At 39.3% G+C, this 18,533-nt stretch overlaps 1 protein-coding gene across 15 annotated transcripts in view; it reads left to right on the top strand.

Annotated features, from left to right (window-relative positions):
• Positions 1-5,635: 5,635 nt before the first annotated feature.
• Positions 5,636-18,533, top strand: part of stxbp5l (syntaxin binding protein 5-like) — a 179,085-nt gene continuing 166,187 nt past the window's right edge. For all 15 annotated transcript variants that reach the window (XM_024286619.2, XM_024286616.2, XM_024286613.2 and 12 more), the window contains exon 1: positions 5,636-5,842. In XM_024286619.2, the coding sequence (XP_024142387.1) occupies positions 5,675-5,842 (168 nt within the window). In that variant the 5' untranslated portion in view covers positions 5,636-5,674. The remainder of the gene's footprint in view (positions 5,843-18,533) is intronic.

Below are 18,533 nucleotides of genomic sequence, written 5' to 3'. Positions count from 1 at the left end.
AGCATTTGGGAGAATTTACGGCAGCAAACGGTTTCAACAGACGGAAAGTAAGAACTCCGAGGAAAACTGAAAGTGGCCACAGCAAATCTTTTCCTGTTCAATAATGATTTGAGAAAATTAGGTGAGCGTTTGCGAGCTCATTTAAATGGAAATGAAAAATCCCTCTGGGAGTCGCCTCAACTCCCAAACCTTCAATTACTCCACCTCAACCTAATTCTAAGGACAAACAGGTGGGAAGCTTTCTTAATTGGAAATTGATTTAAATGACTACTTTACATGGCTTCACTCTGCTTTTAAACTCGGCCCCGGTGCTACTTTATCAAATCACCCAGCAGGTATTAATTGGTCTAAAAGTAACTCGGCATGCTGGGAGGTGGTTGGGAGGAGAAGAGTCTGGAAGGAACTCATGAGAGGTCATTAGAAGCAAGTTTTAGTTAAGCAGTAAAACAATTTGGTTTATCATAAAAATAGAATCCAACTAGATGTGGTTTATATAAAAAAAGTGTTGCTAATATGACAATTTTTTTCACATTTAAATTCTTGCTTAAGTAGATCTTCACACAAAGTAGAAACTAAACCCGAAATGTTTGGAAACTTCACTGAATTGAAGGAATTTTGCTTCTTTTCAGCACAAACATCTCATCTGTTAACCAACTGGTTAATTATGGATGGAGGACTTTGAAACATCAACCTCCAACACGTGTCACAGTCAAGGCCCGGGGGCCGGATCCGGCCCTCCGGGTAATTCTATCCGGCCCTCCAGATCATTTTATTTTATTGTTATTAATAGCCCGATGTTATCTTGTTCTCACTTCTAACTTGTATAATTTTGACCAAATATATTTTTATAGAGAGTAAAATATTGAAAGTTATTTAAGGTTTAAGTTGATTTATTCTAGAATAATATTCCTGCATTTTTAATATTCATAATTAAAACATTTTTTTTTAAGTTTAGCAAATATTTCAGCTACATGCTAGCTGATTTGACTAACCTAGGGGTTTTTTTCAGTTTTTTAGGCTAATTTGTCATTTAGCTAACAGTTGGCTTGCTATCAGCTTCAGTGATTTCAATTTCAGCATCTTCAGTGGCCAAATTCAGCTTACAGCATTCACACTAGTATTATTTCAGGTAATACTGTATATCTAGTTCATAATTATATTTAAAGGTTACAGTCTTAAAAAGGTAGTTTTAGTGTGACCTACAAGCACTATATGAGGAAGCTCAGCAACAGCATCAAATGCTGCATACAGGTTAAGACATCAATAATGGAAAACCCCAATCTGTGATCCAAATGTAAACCAAAGGTCGGCCCCGCCCACAATCAAAAATTTAAGACGCAGAGGAGGGAAATACTGACAGATCTCTGCTGTAAACACGAATGATTCTTCAGTCGCGATGTGAAGATTTATCAGTCTGTTTAGATTGAGGAGTTTTTATTTAAATGATCAATGGAAAGTAAATAAAGTGATTTAGAAGCTAAACTTGCATTTACCTGCTTAAAGTAAATGTGGCTAAATCTCCAGCTGCACCTTCGGATGTTATTGCAGGTGATTGGACAATAATCAAAGCTAAATTAATTAAATTAGTTGCACTGCAGTTTCTGGAGCATCAAAATAAAAGAGGATTTTCGGTTTAACTTGGTCTCCATAACAGGTCAGTCCTGTCTCCTAACCTGCAGTAGGGAGGGCTGGAGAGAAGGCTTCAAGGCCAGGTCTGATGGCTTCACTGAGGACTCTGGTGGAGTCATCCTGTCCTTGTTGCTAAGCAACAGCTTTTCAGAGGAACTCTAACAAGATGTTTGAGGGTACCACTAATGCTGGAGCCACAGTTCACGTTTCTGCCTCAGACAGCAGGAACACATGCTGGCAGAGCTGCGAATACCATCCTCACGGGGGCACCAGAGGCAAGTTCTTCCTCATCTTCTCTGAAGGGGACAAATGCGGCGGCCACACAGGTTATTGTTACCGCTACGTTGTGTTCAAGTGTCAATTTCAGCTCAGATCCGGTAACCTCACATGATGTTTGGAGAGCATCAGGACCGACGGAGACGCACACCCTTCAGAGAATCTGACGCGCTGCAGTAATGACTTAGCCCTTATCAACAGTCATTATTCCACATTTGGCCTTGCTCTGTGTGTGTGTGTGTGTGTGTGTGTGTGTGTGTGTGTGTGGTTAAGTTCAAATTACTTGGACTGAATTTTAATTACATCTGCTCCTCAAAATTAATCAACCTTGGCAAATCATCTGAGGTGAAGCTGAACAGAGGAGCATCACTTTCTGTGATGCACAAACCGAGCTTCGAGTCATTGTTCTGAAACGGCTGTTCTCCCTAAAACAAGAGTCCATTATTATCATTATATTATTATTTGGCCTTTTAAGAAACACTTTTCTTTTCCTCATTGTTTTTCATGGCAGCCAAATAAATTATAAACCCAAAAAAGTCACTAAACAACAAGTTCATCAGTTTTCTGCAGTCGTTTTGTCTCCAACAGAAGACTAACTTTTCCTGTTATTGACAATCTAAAATAAATCTGCAAATTGTTTTTGATTTTAAATGAAGTATTTTCATATTTGTTTGCTTGCACGTCTTTATTTAAAATGTTGCTTTGAGAAGTTAGAAAACATCTTCAAGTCAAAATTCTCAATCTTTAAGAGACAAATGTGTCAGTTCCAATCAGCAGAGGAGAGATTTTCGATTGTTTGAGCCTTTAGAGACACCAATAAAAAACTGTAACCCTAATCCCAGACTACCACAAACTGGTCCTAATCCCAGGTCAAAATGTTAACCAACTTTAGTTTAAATTGGGATTTTTGTTGTTACAGAAGAAACTGCTGATTTTTGTTGTTTTAAGGTCTTTAAGCTCAAACTGTTCCTTGAAGGTTTCACTTTAAAAGTCCTGCTGCACCTTTTCCACACGCCCCGCCATTCTCCTCACCTGTCAGGTGTGGCGAACGATGTTAATTAGCACCTGCCAGGTATTTAAATCAGAGTAGACCTCACCAAGGCAGGCAGCATTTAAGTTTTACTTTCCCCTCTTTGTCCTTGGTAGTCTTACTCTGCTGGGTTTTGTTATTTTAGTTTGGGGTTGGAGCTTGGTAGTCTTGGTTTACTGGGTTTGTTTATTTGTTTTCTTGATGTAGTTTTGGTTAGGCAGCCCTTAGCAGGAGCTGCTGACTCAGACGGTCAACATGACTGCGTCAGCAGTCTCTCTGACTTATTTTATGTTTGGCTGAGGTTATAATCCCCTCTGGTTTGTCTTTTTGTTTGAACCAGGGAACTAGTTATTTCATTGTGTTCCTTAATTTCAGGACACAGAATTTATTTTATTTAATAAACTCTGTTCCTTTTATTCTTATTAGTTTCCAGTTTTAGTCCCTTTTGTATTTTCCCCCTAGACCCGAGTCAGGTTTACCCAGAGAGGAAACATAGTAAAAAAACTAAAGTATTCATTTATTGATTTAAAGACAAGAAAATAAAATTTAATGTATTATTACTTGAGCAGCTTCGAGGAAATCTGTTTGTTTCTTTTCTCCTTCATCAGTATGGAAAGTAAAATCAGTAGAATTATCCACCGTCATTTCTTGATTTCCTATCTGCAGATGGTTTTTCTCACCTGCTTTGGACTTCAGAATAGATCCGAGGAACCGTTCTGACTCTAACACCAAGCATGGCCAGAAGGCAGAGGCTGGTGATGTAAGGGATTATGCAACATCACTAGTCTTCAGGAATCAAGTGGGGTAAGTATTGTTGATCATTTTTCCTCCTCCGGTGTCGGAGCCCACACAAGTATGTTCTCTGCAGCGTGTTTGGCTGCTATCTATCAGCTCAGTTACACAGAAAAAAAACCAACAGCTCAGGAGAACTGACAAAGCAGCCACACTATGAACAGGCTCCAGTACACGTTTAAAGACGAACGCCAATAAAAAAATGTGTTTTCAACGTGTTATTGCAACATTTTTCTGATGATGGAGGACATTTGTAAAGAAAATTCATCTTAAAATTGTGTTTTTGAGTATTTCTTTAGTGCAATTGTTGTGAATCAAATGAAAATGTAGTTTGAAAAATATCGTTTTATGATGGGCGGGGCCACAAACTCGCTGCTCCGCCCCTTTCTGTCTATTTGGTGCCAGCGTTTGTTAAAGTACTTAACAAAGTAGTGTGTTATTTAATCATTTGCTAGTTTTCAAAGCTTAACTCTCCACTTTTGTTGCATTTTCTTATGCTGTGATCTGTGAATGTTTGAGGCGACTTCATGATCTTTGTAATGTTTCGTCATGTTTTATAAATAGTAAAACTTAGTTAGATTTTGGTTTTGCTAAATAAAAAACCCACTTATTTATACCCTGAAACCATTTATCTAAAATAGACAAATGTTTCCTTTAATAAACTGTCAAGTTTGTGTTTTTGAGATAAATATCTGCAGTTATGAGAGTGTTGGAACAAACTATTCGAGCTGAAATATTAGCTAAACTCCAAAAGAGCCTGAAGAAATCTTGGTAAATAACAAAATAGTCAAAAAATCTAGCAGAATTCCAGTTTTTAAAACGTTCAAGGTGTTATTTTCAAACATAATTATGAATAATAAAAACGTAGGAATATAATTCCAGAATAAATCAACTTAAACCTTAAATAACTTTTAGTATTTTACTCTCCATAAAAATATATTTTGTCAAAATTATACAAGTTAGAAGATAACATCGGGCCATTAATAACAATAAAATAAAATGATCTGGAGGGCCGGATCCGGCCCCCGGGCCTTAACTAGAAATAATCAAAAGATAAAACAAAACCAAATATATTTTCTTTATTTCTTTATTTTCCCTCCTAAGGAAAAAAAAAAAGAGAAAAGCTCCTCATGCTGTTTCTCTGAGGAAGAGAGTTTCAGCCAATCGCTGAGAGGGAGGGGGGAGGAGCAGAGAGGAGGAAGAGCTGGGTGGTGGTGGTGGTGGAGGGGGGGTTACTGCCGATGGTTTTTCAGCACCGTGGACAGCTCCCGTCACTCGGATCCGGAACGCAGGCGCGGTAGCGACCCTTTTCCGCAGCTGGATCTTTTTGAAAAACCGACCGGGGACTGAGCGCTCATCTCCCGCGCGCACAGCCTTAACTACAGCCCCCCTCCCCCGCCCCTCTCCCGGTAGTTTCGCGGTGTGAGTGAGGAGAGCATCCTCCTCCTCCTCATCCTCCTCCTCCTCATCCCTGCTGCTGCCTCTGCGGCTGCCGGGTCTTCCTCCTCCTGATCCCGGGACCACAACCACCACCACTGCTGGACCAGACTTCTCCAGAGGGCGGGGGAGGGGGGAGGATTTTCCCGCTGGAAGTTTACCTCTTTTTACTTTTCCCTTCACTCGTCCTGGACCCCCCCACTTCCCGTCCCTGGACTGTTGAGATGCTGCTCGGGAGAGGATGCTGCTGCAGGAAGCGAGCGGAAATGAAGTTGAGTAGTTTCCACAGCCGCGCGCCCTGATGGGAGACATCTGCAGCGGGGGCCCCACATCCTTCCAGGACTCGTCCATCTCCCACGGCTCACCATGACTCTCATCTGTGACTCCCCCCCACAATAAAATACTTTCAAACTCTGCTTTTGCGAGAATAAAAAAAAAATAAAAAATCCTCTTGTGGGAGAACAAAGACAACAGTCTTTCCCTCGCGTGACTCAGAGACCGAGCGGGAAAATGAAGAAGTTTCGGAAGGTGCTGGACGGCCTGACCACATCCTCCCCGGGAGGGACTATAGGGACCCCATCGTGCGGCAGCGCGGCCGGGACCCCCACCGCGGCGCCAACCCCCAAAGAAATCGACGTCCAGGAGACGCTAATATCAGAAAACTTTCAGCTGTGCAAGGTGGGTGTGTGAATGAGTCCTGCGAGATTCTACCGTGTGAGGGGGAAGTTCAGCTCAGTCTGCAGCTGCTGGACTGAAAGTTCAGCACCACGGAGAGCTCCAGCCGGGCTGTTCCTGTCACATCTGCAGCACATTTTCTCCGTTTATTGACGTTTCTTTATTAAATAAAAAGGATCTCCACCAATTGGTGCGCAGGTGGTGCCCCCCCCCCCCCAGCTCCGATCAGTATGGGCAGCACAGCTCCAGGCTGCAGAGACTCATGTCCACGCGCTACAAACACAGCAAGTGAAGTCAATGAATAGCAGCATCTCTATTGCATCAACGAGCAGCACGAATGGTGTGGGAGCGATGACATAACTGGTGTCCCTCCCTTGCAAAAGGAAAAAAAAAGAAAAAAGTCAGCGGAGGGGCCCTGCAGTGCTGTTCTAGCTGATGCGCTTTTCACTGGGAATGAGGGAGGGGTGCTGAATGGAGGGGTGGAGGTATTTATAGCCGCTACTGCCGCCCACTGCGGTCCATTTTCAGGATCAATTTTGCTGCGTTTATTGTTTATCCTCAAAGAAATGGGGGTAAATTGCGGATATGGCTGTGAATAATTAATTAAGATGCAGGGGGAGGGAAATTGGCTTGTTTTGCAGGGCTGTGTTATAGTGGTCGAGGAGGGAGTGGGCTGGAGGGGGGGGGTTGATTCATAAGCTGAGAAGGATGCTGCATAGCACCCTATGGCTCGCAGCAGAAATTGCTAGAAGAGGGAAGTGTGGATGCTGGTCCTGCTGCTGCGAATCACCAGAAGCTGGAATTTATAAACTTTTCAAGACACAGGCGAGAAAATATAGACGTACTGTCCACCCAAAAAAAACACGATTCCTCTTCCCGTTTATGCAGGTGTAGGAGTGATGCCCTCCTCTGTTTATAGTAGGAAGCAGGATCTGCACACCATGTTCAGGACTGAATAATGTGACTATTTTAACACAATGCATGTCCCTAAACGTGAATATTTTTAGATACAATCTAAAAATAGCATATGAATGATCAAAGACGGAGAAATCTTTTTGTTTGCTGCTTCTCTCCTCATTTAACAGGCATTTCTCATGTCACGCCGGAAGGATGTTGTGCAAACGAGCAAAAATGCATAATTAGCAAAAATCTGTCTTCCCGCTCATTTACAGAGACAGACGCATGATCAGCGCGCACAGACCTTTACGATTTTTGTCATGAATAATAATAATAATAAAAAGAAATGAAGATAAAAATACCCCACAACACTTGAGCCCAAATATTTTGTGGTGACACTATTTTATGTTTTTCCCTTTTGTAGTGAAAACTGGTCTGTCAGCTGGTGCAGAGCGTGGGAGCGTTTGGCCTACTTTGTAAAGTTAGTCATGACTTCTGTCCTCGCTGTGCGGTGTGGGAGGACTCAACAACAGTTTTAATTTGAAATGATTTTAACGTGTTAACGGTTCGTGCTGGAGGGTGTAATGAGGTTGGAATGAGGGAGTCAAACGAGGACATCTCATTCAGTCTGGAGATGGATCTCTGCTAATATCGAGGTGAAGCAGCTGAAGGAGCACGCTTCCAACAGAGAGGTCCTCAAAACCCCGCCAGCGAGGCCAAAGGGGCCCGTATGGTCTAAAAGTGGGCAGAAAATTTGGGCCCGAATTGGGTTTATCCTCAGTTTCTGTGGTGGACCCGCCTGTGTTTGTCCACATTTGCATATGTGGGGATTCAGTAGGTTAGCTCGCTACGCTAGCCAGCCACCCAGGGGACAGCGTAGCATGCTAGCAGCTCCATTGTAACATGCTAGCAAGATCCATTGTAGTATACTAGCGAGCTCCTATGTATTAAGCTAGTGAGATCTGGTGTAGCAAGTTCCTTTGTAGCATGCTAGCAAGCTCCTCTGTATTGAGCTAGCAAGCTCCGCTGTAGCGAGCTAGCGAGCTCTGCTGTAGCATGCTAGTGAGCTCCACTAAAGCATACTAACATGCTCCTCTACAGAAAGCTAGCGAGCTCCTCTGTATTGACCTAGCGATCTCCACTGTAGCATGCTAATGTGCTCTCTACAGCGAGCTAGCGAGCTCCACTGTATTGAGCTAAAGAGCTCTGCTGTAGCATGCTAATGTGCTTCTCTACAGCAAGCTACCGAGCTCTGCTGTAACATGCTAACCTGTTCCTCTACAGCGAGCCAGTGAGCTCCTTTGTATTGAGGTATCAACTTTCGCTGTATTGAGCTAGCGAGCTCTGCTGTAGCATGTTAGCGAGGTCCACTGCAGTGAGCTAGTGAGCTCCACAGTAGCATACTGGCGTATCCCCTCTACTGTGAGCTAATGAGCTTCGCTGTATCAAGCTAGCAAGCTCTGCTGGAGCGAGCTTCTGTGTTGTGAGCTAGCGAGCTCCACTGTAGCATGCTAACATGCTCCTCTACAGTGAGCTAGCGAGCTCCGCTGCAGCAGGTTCCTCTGTAGCATGCTAGCGAGCTCCACTGTAGCATGCTAACGTGCTTCTCTACAGCAAGCTATCTTTGCTGTATAACACTTAACAGGATTTTACAGCTTTGAAACAAAACTTGGAGAGAAAAGTTACTGTAAAATCAAACAGATTTAAAACCCTTCTGCTCTCTTTGGGGTCCAGATGACTCCAAACACATATTGATGTGGGATTCCTTCCATGACAAATGTGGACAAAGGTGGACAGGATTTTATTTCTATTTTTAGTTAAAAGGATAAAGGAGCAGCAGCAGATTTACGAACAGGACTGATGTTCTGAGATGGTGTCAGGAGTGTTCTGAACAAGCTGAAGCTTCCCGCTGGACACGGACCTCTATTAGATATCTAAATCATGGCCATTTGGACGTTTACAGCTGTAGTCATGCATTATGCAGCAGATAGACATCAATTCATAGAGGTCGACTGTGCATCGCTGTTTAGATCTCTAGCAGACGACTTCCCCACAGATAATAGCATCCTAGTCCCATCATGCTTTGCGTGTTGTAAACAGGCCACCGTTTTCTCAATGGGAGTTTTAAATAAAATAAAAATGGTTTAGAGGCAGTCGTTCACACTTTCTATGAAACAGTGGAGGACAGACACACAAAACAAGTGATGGTGTCTAAAAACAGGATCACTTTGGTTAAGGAACTGTTCCCTTATATGCATATATTTAGGTGTGGTTGCTCCGTTTTGTTTCTGTGTATCAGTATTTAAGAGGAATTTTGTTTTTGAAATGTCTCAAATTTATTTGTAAAATTGTTGATAATTGAAGATGTGCTGCTCTGACTGTTCTGAATAGATGTTCTGTTCACACATGAAGTTGCATAAAGTACATATGTAAGTTGGATTGTTGTTTTACTGCAAGTTTCCGAGATGTTTACCCACGTGTAGATTTCAGTAGAAATGTTTGCTACTTCTTGGAATATATGATATTACTAGTTTTGTGTGAACAAATCAAAAATGAAAATAGTCGTACACCTTCAGTGTTCATTTTATGTCTAGCAAACGTTAAAAAGGACCGAACAGGATAAACATTTATTGAACACTCTGAAACTACATTTTTGAAACTTTAAAACTGTAACTTTTAAACATAATTATGAACTAGATATATAGCATTACCTGTGATAATGCTAGTGTGGATGCTGGAAGCTGAATTTGGCCGCTGAAGATGAGAGTGCTGATAACTGAAAATGCTGAAATCACTGAAGCTGATAGCGGAAAATGCTAAGGCTGATAGCCAGCTAAAATATTAGCCGAACTCCAAATTAGCCTAAAACATCTTAGTAAATGCCAAAATAGTCCAAAAAGCTAGCAGAATGCAAATTTTTTAAACTGTAAACTTTAAAACTGTAACTTTTTAACATAATTATCAATAATAAAAAGGCTGGAATATTATTCCAGAATAAATCAACTTAAACCTTAAATAACTTTCAGTATTTTACTCTCCATAAAAAGCTGAATTTGGCCGCTGAAGATGCTGAAGCTGATAGCTCAAAACGCTGAAGCTGATAGCTGAAAACGTTGGAGCTGATGGCAGCTAAATCATTAGCTAAATGCCAAATTAACCTAAAAAACAAACAAAAAAATCTTAGGTTAGCCAAAACAACTATATAGCGGACAAAAAAAGCTAAACCTTAAAATAGCCAAAAAACAAAAAAAGTCTAAATGAGCTAAAACAGCTAACAGGAAGCTGACATTTTAGCTAAACATCCTAAATAACCTAAAAATCTTGGTATATGCCAAAATAGTCAAAAAAGCTACCATAATGTCAATTTTAACATAATTATCAATAATAAAAAGGCAGGAATATTATTCCAGATTAAATAAACTTAAACCTTATATAACTTTCAATATTTTACTCTCCATAAAACATATTTGGTCAAAATTATACAAGTTAAAAATAAGTGCAAGATGACATCGGGCCATTAATAACAATAAGACAAAATGATCTGGAGGGCCGGATCTGGCCCCCGGGCCTTGACTTTGACACACGTGATTTCGTGGTTATCGGCTCTTTCAGAGAAGCCTGTCACAGTAATCAACGATCAGATCATACCAAGGACTATAAAACAGGACCGGATGATTCCCTGCTTGATAATAAACATTAAATAGTTCTGAGTGCGGCTGTGACTGCAGCTCACCTCTCTCATGTCTTTGGGACGGACCAAATCGGCACCCCTGAGTTTCTGACACTTTAACAGCTGTGGAACGTGTTGGTATGATTTGAAGCATATGGAGTTTGAATGATTTGAACTGAATTATAATCTACTCAGAATGGAAGTGAAGACTTTTGGGTCTGCAGTGTTTTCTTCAATATTTGCAGTCAATCCAGAATGATTCTACAATTCACTCTTTTTTTCTTATAAATTATGTAATCAGGGACAGTGAAACATGAATATATACATCTAACTCTTCATTTGCCTAATGTCTCTTTTCACAGCTAATTGACTTATTTATTCATCATTTTTTCTTTATTTTCCTGTTTTGTTTTACAACAAAATTCCAGATTTGTTTATGCGTTTAACCATTTTTAGCATGTTTTATTTATATTTTTAGCATTTAGGCCTTTACAAAACAATTTAATTTACTTGAATTTGCATGAATTAAATAGATTGGTTAATAAACAAATGGTCTATACTCTTACCAGAATACTTTGACCAAATTATTAATTTCCAAATACAGAATTTCAACTTTTTTAATGACCTTTATTTACTCTTCAGTCCGTATCTGCTCGTAAAATTGAGCTAATGTACAATTTCACTTAATTATTAAATAAATCTTCACAGATTTTGCTTTAAAATTGATTAAAGTTTAAATTTGATGTGAGAAGTTGACTTTTTACAAATGGTTAATATGAAAAACACTCCAAAACCATCGACACGTATGAACACAAACCGGTATTCCAGAAGAACATGTGCGCAGACGTCCATAGTTTATGCACATTCCCATTTTGACAGCATAGACTTACATGGTAAAAACAATCTCAGTAGAATAATTTGACACGTGTTACAAATAAAGACAGCATATGTGCTGAGATTTTTGGGGAAAAAAGCTGTTTTTATTAATTTTACTGAATTAATCGGATCAGAAAGTAAGATTTCTAAAGAATTTGAGTGGAAATTAATCTTGAAAAGCTTCTGTTCTTAATTTTTTCATGATGTGTTAAAATATACAGTACATTGTTAGATAGTTGTAAATAAAGTAGAAATTTTATATCTCCAACACTCAGAATATGGAGTAACTGAACCTTATTTTTCCTCTTGTTGGTCATTTTTTGCTTCATTTGATTTTTGTAGGGCCTATAATCCTATTTGCTAAACTATTTTTATCATATTTTCCCATTTCAAAAGGAGGAAATGTTGCTTTTGTTCATTAACTTGCAACCCTTCACAGTCTGAGTGTTTCTCTGCTGGTGTGAGACGGAGGTGCAGCGTCTCTGCTTTGTGCTGCGTCACTCTGGTTTTCCCAAGAACATCAGATCCAGTGCAGCAGTCACACGGCTGTTGGATCACGTGCACTAAAACCAATGGGAGTCGTCACTAACGTGCACCACCATTAAAACAGAGAGCGATGCGGTGTTTGGTGATAAAGTCCTGATACAAGCGAGACAGACTCGTGGACTCCAATTAGGGACCAGATAAGGGTTTTTTGAGTGAGCTGCTGTGTTTATGAATTGATCTGGATCAGCAGGAGGTGATAAGTCGAAGGCAGCTGAGTAAAGTTCTCTTTACCACAGAGGAGACGCCTCGATGACGATCAGAAAGCCGGTAAGGTTGAAAATAATTCAGAAGTGTAAGAAAATGTGACAGATTGTTTTCAGCTGTCTTTCACCCCTTTGAGGCCTGATAAAGGGTAACCAGGAAGTTGGAGCTCCAAAAGCCACGCCCCCTCAGAGGAGATTTTGGAAACAGATGCTTCAGATCAACACAAAAATGGCTTTTAAAGACATTTAGTTTGTGGAATTTTGATTAAAAACTTCATAATCATCATTAAAATACTACTGGGAAGGTTTATTTAAATTAACAAACAATTATAGGAGGACTTTAAGCACAAAGTTGTATAGATAGATGTAGCATCTTCAGATTAACTTTATATATATATATACTGTATTTTCATGCAAATTAAAAATACACTCAAATATCACTATAAATAAACAAAAACAAGTGAAATTAGTCAACATTAATATGAACTAAACCGCACAATTTTGGTAGAGACTCAAAAGGATTGACCAATCACTATGAAGCATAAACTTGTGACAACAGCTGTTAGATTGCAAGAAGATAATTGGCTAAATGAGACACTTTGTGGAAGGTTTCTCTTTCTTTTAGTCATTAATAAAATGTTTTCAAGAAAGCAATAAATCTAATATGAACTTTTAGACCTGACAGAAAATGTCAATACCTGTCGTTGCTGTTTTCCATCTATAGTTTCAGAAGAAGGATCTAAAATGTGACAATAGGACAAAAATGATTCGTCAATGTGAATTTTTAGAACATCCAGTTTCAAGATTACAGGATAATTTAAAGCTAGAGTACCGGGACATCTTGACCACATTCATGTTTCTGATCTACTCGATTTCATTTTGAGAGGAATAATAACCCAGATCTGAAACACGGCTGCGTTTAAATCACATGTGTCAAAGATCTGGCCCTCCAGATCATTTCATTTTATTGTTATTAATGACCTGATGTTATCTTGGGCTCATTTCTAACTTGTATAATTTTGACAAAATATATTTTTATGGAGAGTAAAATATTGAAAGTTATTTAAGGTTTAAGTTGATTTATTCTGGAATAATATTCCTGCATTTTTATTATTGATAATTATGTTAAAAAGTTACAGTTTTAAAAAAAAATGGCATTCTGATTTTGTTAAAAGTTAAAGTATTAAAATTAGCATTCTGATAGCTTTTTGGACTATTTTGGAATTTACTAAGAATTTTTAGGCTATTGTGGAGTTTAGCTGATATTTAGCTACATGCTAGCTGTTTTGGCTAATTATGGCTTTTTTAGGTTGTTTTGGAGTGTAGCTAATATTTTAGCTACGTGCTGGCGGTTTTAGCTAACTTGGGCTTTTTTTTTAGGCTGTTTTTGAGTCCAGCTAATATTTCAGCTGGTGTGTTTTGGATTTTGGCCCCTCGTGTGATTGAGTTTGACACCTCTGCTCTAAGTGTTTGATGGGATGAGGATGGAAACCATTTAATTAGAGCTTCTGTTGCATGTTGAGTTTTTTATATTCACCTGCCACAGCCTCATTTTCACACACCTTCCTCAGGCTAAACTACACGACTACATCGTGTAAAGAAAGCTGTGAAGTTCTGCCGAGTCATGGATCATCGTCAGAGTTTGAGGAAGTGTGACTCTGGAGATCCTCTGACATTTCATTTCTCCGGTAAAACGTCTCTCTGCGCTCCGGCTGATTCTCTGTAAAGACTGTCGTCGGGTTAACAGGAGTCATTCTGGGTGACCTTTCATTCGGTCCACACAGACCAGAGCCTGACGGCTGAGAGGTTTGTGAGGTCGTCGTCTTTTAGACGTTATTTACTCTTCCGCTGGTTAAGTTCAAGGACGAGCCCTCCCACCTCCTCTATTTGTTTTACAGATGGCGGTCAGACGGCCTTCGCTTGAGGGCGTAAAGCTTCTTTTTTGGACATTAGAGTGTCCAGGTCTAAACAGATGGTCGATGATTTAAAGTAGCGTCCCACTGTTTTCCCTCCAGAGTGGATTAGCGGCTAAGTTCAGCAAGTTCAGTTTGAGGCTCAGGAGGAGGATCTGTGAGCGAAGTGAACATCATCATCTCGTTATGCAGATTCTGCTTTGAATAAAAACACAATTTATTACAATAGATTTAGTCTGTTCTTTGTTGTGCCAAATTACAGTCGGATGGGTTTGTGGTAAATCCTGTATATCTGTTCCCACCTTTAAAAGAGAATTAAAAAAATTCTGCTGGACGACCAGAACACATCGTTAATGCAAACGTGCCACAGGACAAACAATAGAAGTGAAATATGTAAAGAGATGGAAATAAATAAGAAAAAGAGAAACTTTTCAGGCAAAATGAGACATTTATAAGAAACTTGGCAAGTTTTTAGTTCATCTTAACTTCTGTTTATTGTTCTTTTTAATACTACTTCATAAACCGCTGTCATTGTTTCATGGTCTGATATTAGTCTTGACTCTTCAGCTAATGTCTTCTTCATTAATGTTGGCTAAAGGGAATCTGAGAGAATAGTTTTTGAACAAATTAGACTTTACAGGTGTTGTTGTGTCCTCAGTAAAAGATAGGATCAGCCTTTATTCGTCCCATGATATTGCAGTTTTACAGATAGAGCAGATAGAGGAGGATGAGTTTTAGGGATCGGCCGATACGGTTTTTCCAGAGGCCGACACGATACCGATGGTTTATCTTAAGTCTGGGCGGTAGATAGCTGATATTTGTGATTTGGCGAGGACAGAGATGTTTACTACAATTTGAGAGGAGTTTTCTGTCTATGTTGACATGCAGGCGTGCATCCTCCACAGAGAAAACTTTTAAACTTAAAAAAAGGCCGATATGTGTTGAAATACCCAATATTGGCACCAATAACGATATTGATATCCGTATTGGTCGACCCCAATGAGTGTGTACTGATAAAAAAAGAGTAACTGTGTCTCTTATTTAGAAAAAACTCGAGTGTTTAGAACTGTACCTTTATGATCAGCTGTTGTCCTGAAGTACAAATCACATCAACAAACCACTACACCCAAAAACATATTAAAGACAGAAATGACAACTAAGAACACAAAACAAAGATTGAAAATGAGCAACATTCCAGAAAACACAACAAAATAAAAAAAAAAATACATAACTTTAATAAAAGAAATGTAAAAAAGAACCGTATTTTCTGGAGTATAAGTATTTTCCCAGTAAACATCGGCTGTCCTTTAGCGGTTGTTTCCTCTACCAACCACTAGAGGGCGCTGCATCTGATCACCAGGATTTGCTACTGATACTGGCAGAAAAAGGGTCGTCCAAAACAAACATGGAAGAGAATCTGATTGTTTTCCTTTTAAATTTTGATATTTGTCTTATTCAGATCAAAAAAATACTATTCTTGTTTTTATTTATTTAGTTAGTTTCTCCTAAAAGTGCTTCTTATACTCCAGAGTGGCTTATATATGGTTTTCTTCTTCTTGATTAGACATTTTTTGCTCTTACGATTTATACTCCAGAGAATACGGTGATTGGTAAAGGTAGGTATCACTGCTCGTCACTAATTGGATGATGTCGTTTTTCCTATTTTCCTACAGGAAGTGATTTAGTCTGGTGATATTTTCCTACAGAAGATTTTTATTTAACCTCTTAGGACTTAAGCCCTCATTTGATATGCATAATTTTTTTAATTCTCTTACTTATTTGGGCTTATTGAAATCTGTTTAGAATAAAATCACAAGTATCACCTTTTGAAATGATGTAATTGGACAGTAAAATGATGTGCACGGCTGAATTTTTATAAACACAATAAAGTCCTCATTGGGTAATAGAGTATAAAAGTTTATTTCCATACTGAACACAGCTGCTTTCTCTCCTGGTTGCCTCAGTTTGAAGACTCTGTCAGGGCTTTGGAGCGCTGCATCCTCATGTTTGGTAATCGGGACGTCAAATACAAGCAGGTTGTGAACTTCATCTACTGATGTGTTGAGTAGCTCTCCTGTCTTGGTCACTGTGACACATAGAAGCTTTATTGTCACTCGCCTTCACACAGTGTGCTGCAGACAAAGTGAAATTGTGTTTCCTGGGATTATGAGAGTGAAAAATAAAATGATTAAATAAAAAGTAGTAGATGAGAGACTTAAAAAATACTAGAAATACACCAAAAAGAGACTGAAAGCGTAAACGAAAAAAATCATCTTCTTCATCAATATTTAGCATTTTAGCTGCACCAGAATTAGGTGTAAACTGATTTACATCCGCTTTTCCTGGGTGCATTTATGCTAGAGTTATAGCATTTTTCAACAAAGCTAAGTCCCATTGTACACCTATGTGTACACCCTCTTTAACACCTTACTACATCTTTACTCTTTCTTATTTTTTTAGATTAAATTAGCATTTTATGACAAAGTCAATCAGAGCCAGCTGAATGTTCTCATCTGTTCTGACATTTTCTGTAGTGTGCTGAACTCTTCTGACACCATTAAATGGTGTCTTAGTTTTAGTTACAGCGCTCCAGTTATGTAGTATTAACTATTGTGGAATTTTAACCCAAAATGTGTTGTGCACGTATGTGGACGCCGGGTCTTGAAAGGTTAAGTTTCTGCTGGACACTTTCAGAATCTTCTCGTTACCACAGTTCATCCTTCTGCTTTCCCTCTTCTTCAAAACTCAAACATTGTGGTTTCTTATGTCATTTCATTATTTTTTTATATTTATTGGATTTCTGGAAATTAATTTTAATTTAATGTGATGTCTAAAATTCATTTATTTATTTGCTTTTTAATTGTTGTGATCCTTAAAGTGTTTTGAGTGACTTTGTTGATGTGATTTGCACTTCAGGGCCACCGTAGTTTTTTGATTGACTATTGATATTAACAGGCAGCATGTTCTGGTCATTTGATCACACGATTTCCTGGTAGAATATCTGTCTGTGCTGAAAAATAAAACACATTTTGTGAATTGTATGACAGTGGTAGTCATATTTATGTTTTTGCAAATGAAGATTCCACTTTTTCTTTAATCCTCATCTTGGAGTTTAGTGAAGTTCAGTGGAACTTTACTCATCGGTCTTTTTTTTTTTAATTCCTACATTTAAATAATTTATAGATGGAAAACATGAGCAAAAACACAATGCAGAGGAGCAATATTACAGATTTTATTAAAAAATACCCATTAAGAGTCATTTATTTATGTAGAAAGTGAATCTAGTATTTGTTGAAGTTCAGATCAAAGGCTTGCTGGCCTTTTTCTGCTTCTTCCTCTCACTCAGTGGCGAGCGAGCATGACATCAGCTCACTCGCTCACCAGCGACCCCATAAGCTCTTCATGGGTGCGATGACTCAGTGGGCTGCCTTCCAGCTAGTCTCACATTACCATGTGTCGGCTGCCTGTCAGAAGCCACAGTGTGGGATCAATTAGGGAGGTGCTGCTGTCAGGCTGAGAGGACAAGACGAGCGAAAAAAACAAAAAAATCCACCCAAATGTGATCAAAGTCTTCCTCAGGCTGGATTCAGGTGAATGTTTGTGTAAATCTGTCACCGAAAGTGCATGAATGTGTGTGAGAAAGCTGCTTGACTACTTTCAATTACATTCCAAGGAAAACTAGTAGCCTCTTGATTTTGTGTGGGTTTTCAAACGCTTTTGTGCGTTCGGTGACAGCAGACGGCCTGGCCGGCGTCACGCTGTGCAAATACTCAAGCAGGCTTTTTAAACAGACCTGCCTTTCATGCAGTTTTCCATCACCAGCCCCTCATGCAGAAGGATTCCATTCAATCTGTTTGCGCAGCCAGAACAGCCCAGTCAGAGCAGCGTTCCGGCCACGGAAACATTCAAATATTGTGTTTTTAATGCACACGGCTGTGGCTGAAGAAAAGGCTCAAATAAAGAGAAAATATTTTCAATTATTTTTCAAGTTGCTAAATGTTTTGTTCTTTCAAGTGAAGCATCTTTTGTATTTACACTTTACTCTAAAATATTAAAATCTGAAAAAAATGATCACATAAAAGATCCAAATACTCGTTTTTCATATTTATCACAAAAAATGTAAAGTGTATTTTCTATTTAAAATAAAAAAGTCACTATAGTTGCTTAAAAAGAACAAAGAAGATATTTATTTTAAAAATAATGCTGCACGTGTGCTTCAGTGAGATAATCCAAAACGGCGTGTAAACAAACCCAGTCATGATGTCATCCCTTTCTCCATTGAGTGTTTCCATGGTTACCGCCCTGCTTCACGTCTGTGGAAAAGGCAGACAATGGAAGTCAACTTCATCCCACTGATGACCCTTCGTATCACATCTACGGCGGAGATTCCTGGAAGGCCTGATAGGCTGCAGAGTGATCCTGAAGGTGGAGGAAACTGACCTTCCACTCCAACTTCCTGTCCAGAAAAGGCTGTGAAGGAAGACGGCGGCGCGTTTTCTTACTCCTTACTCTTTCTCAGTTCTGCAAAGATGACCAAAGACTTTACTGCAAAGCTGAGACTAAAACGTGAAGCAACTTGCAGGTTGCAG

This window comes from Oryzias melastigma, linkage group LG21 (genome assembly GCF_002922805.2).
Source record: "Oryzias melastigma strain HK-1 linkage group LG21, ASM292280v2, whole genome shotgun sequence".
Taxonomy (NCBI): domain Eukaryota; kingdom Metazoa; phylum Chordata; class Actinopteri; order Beloniformes; family Adrianichthyidae; genus Oryzias; species Oryzias melastigma.
Note: the sequence above shows the minus strand (reverse complement) of the source record. Positions and strands in the feature narration are given on the sequence as shown.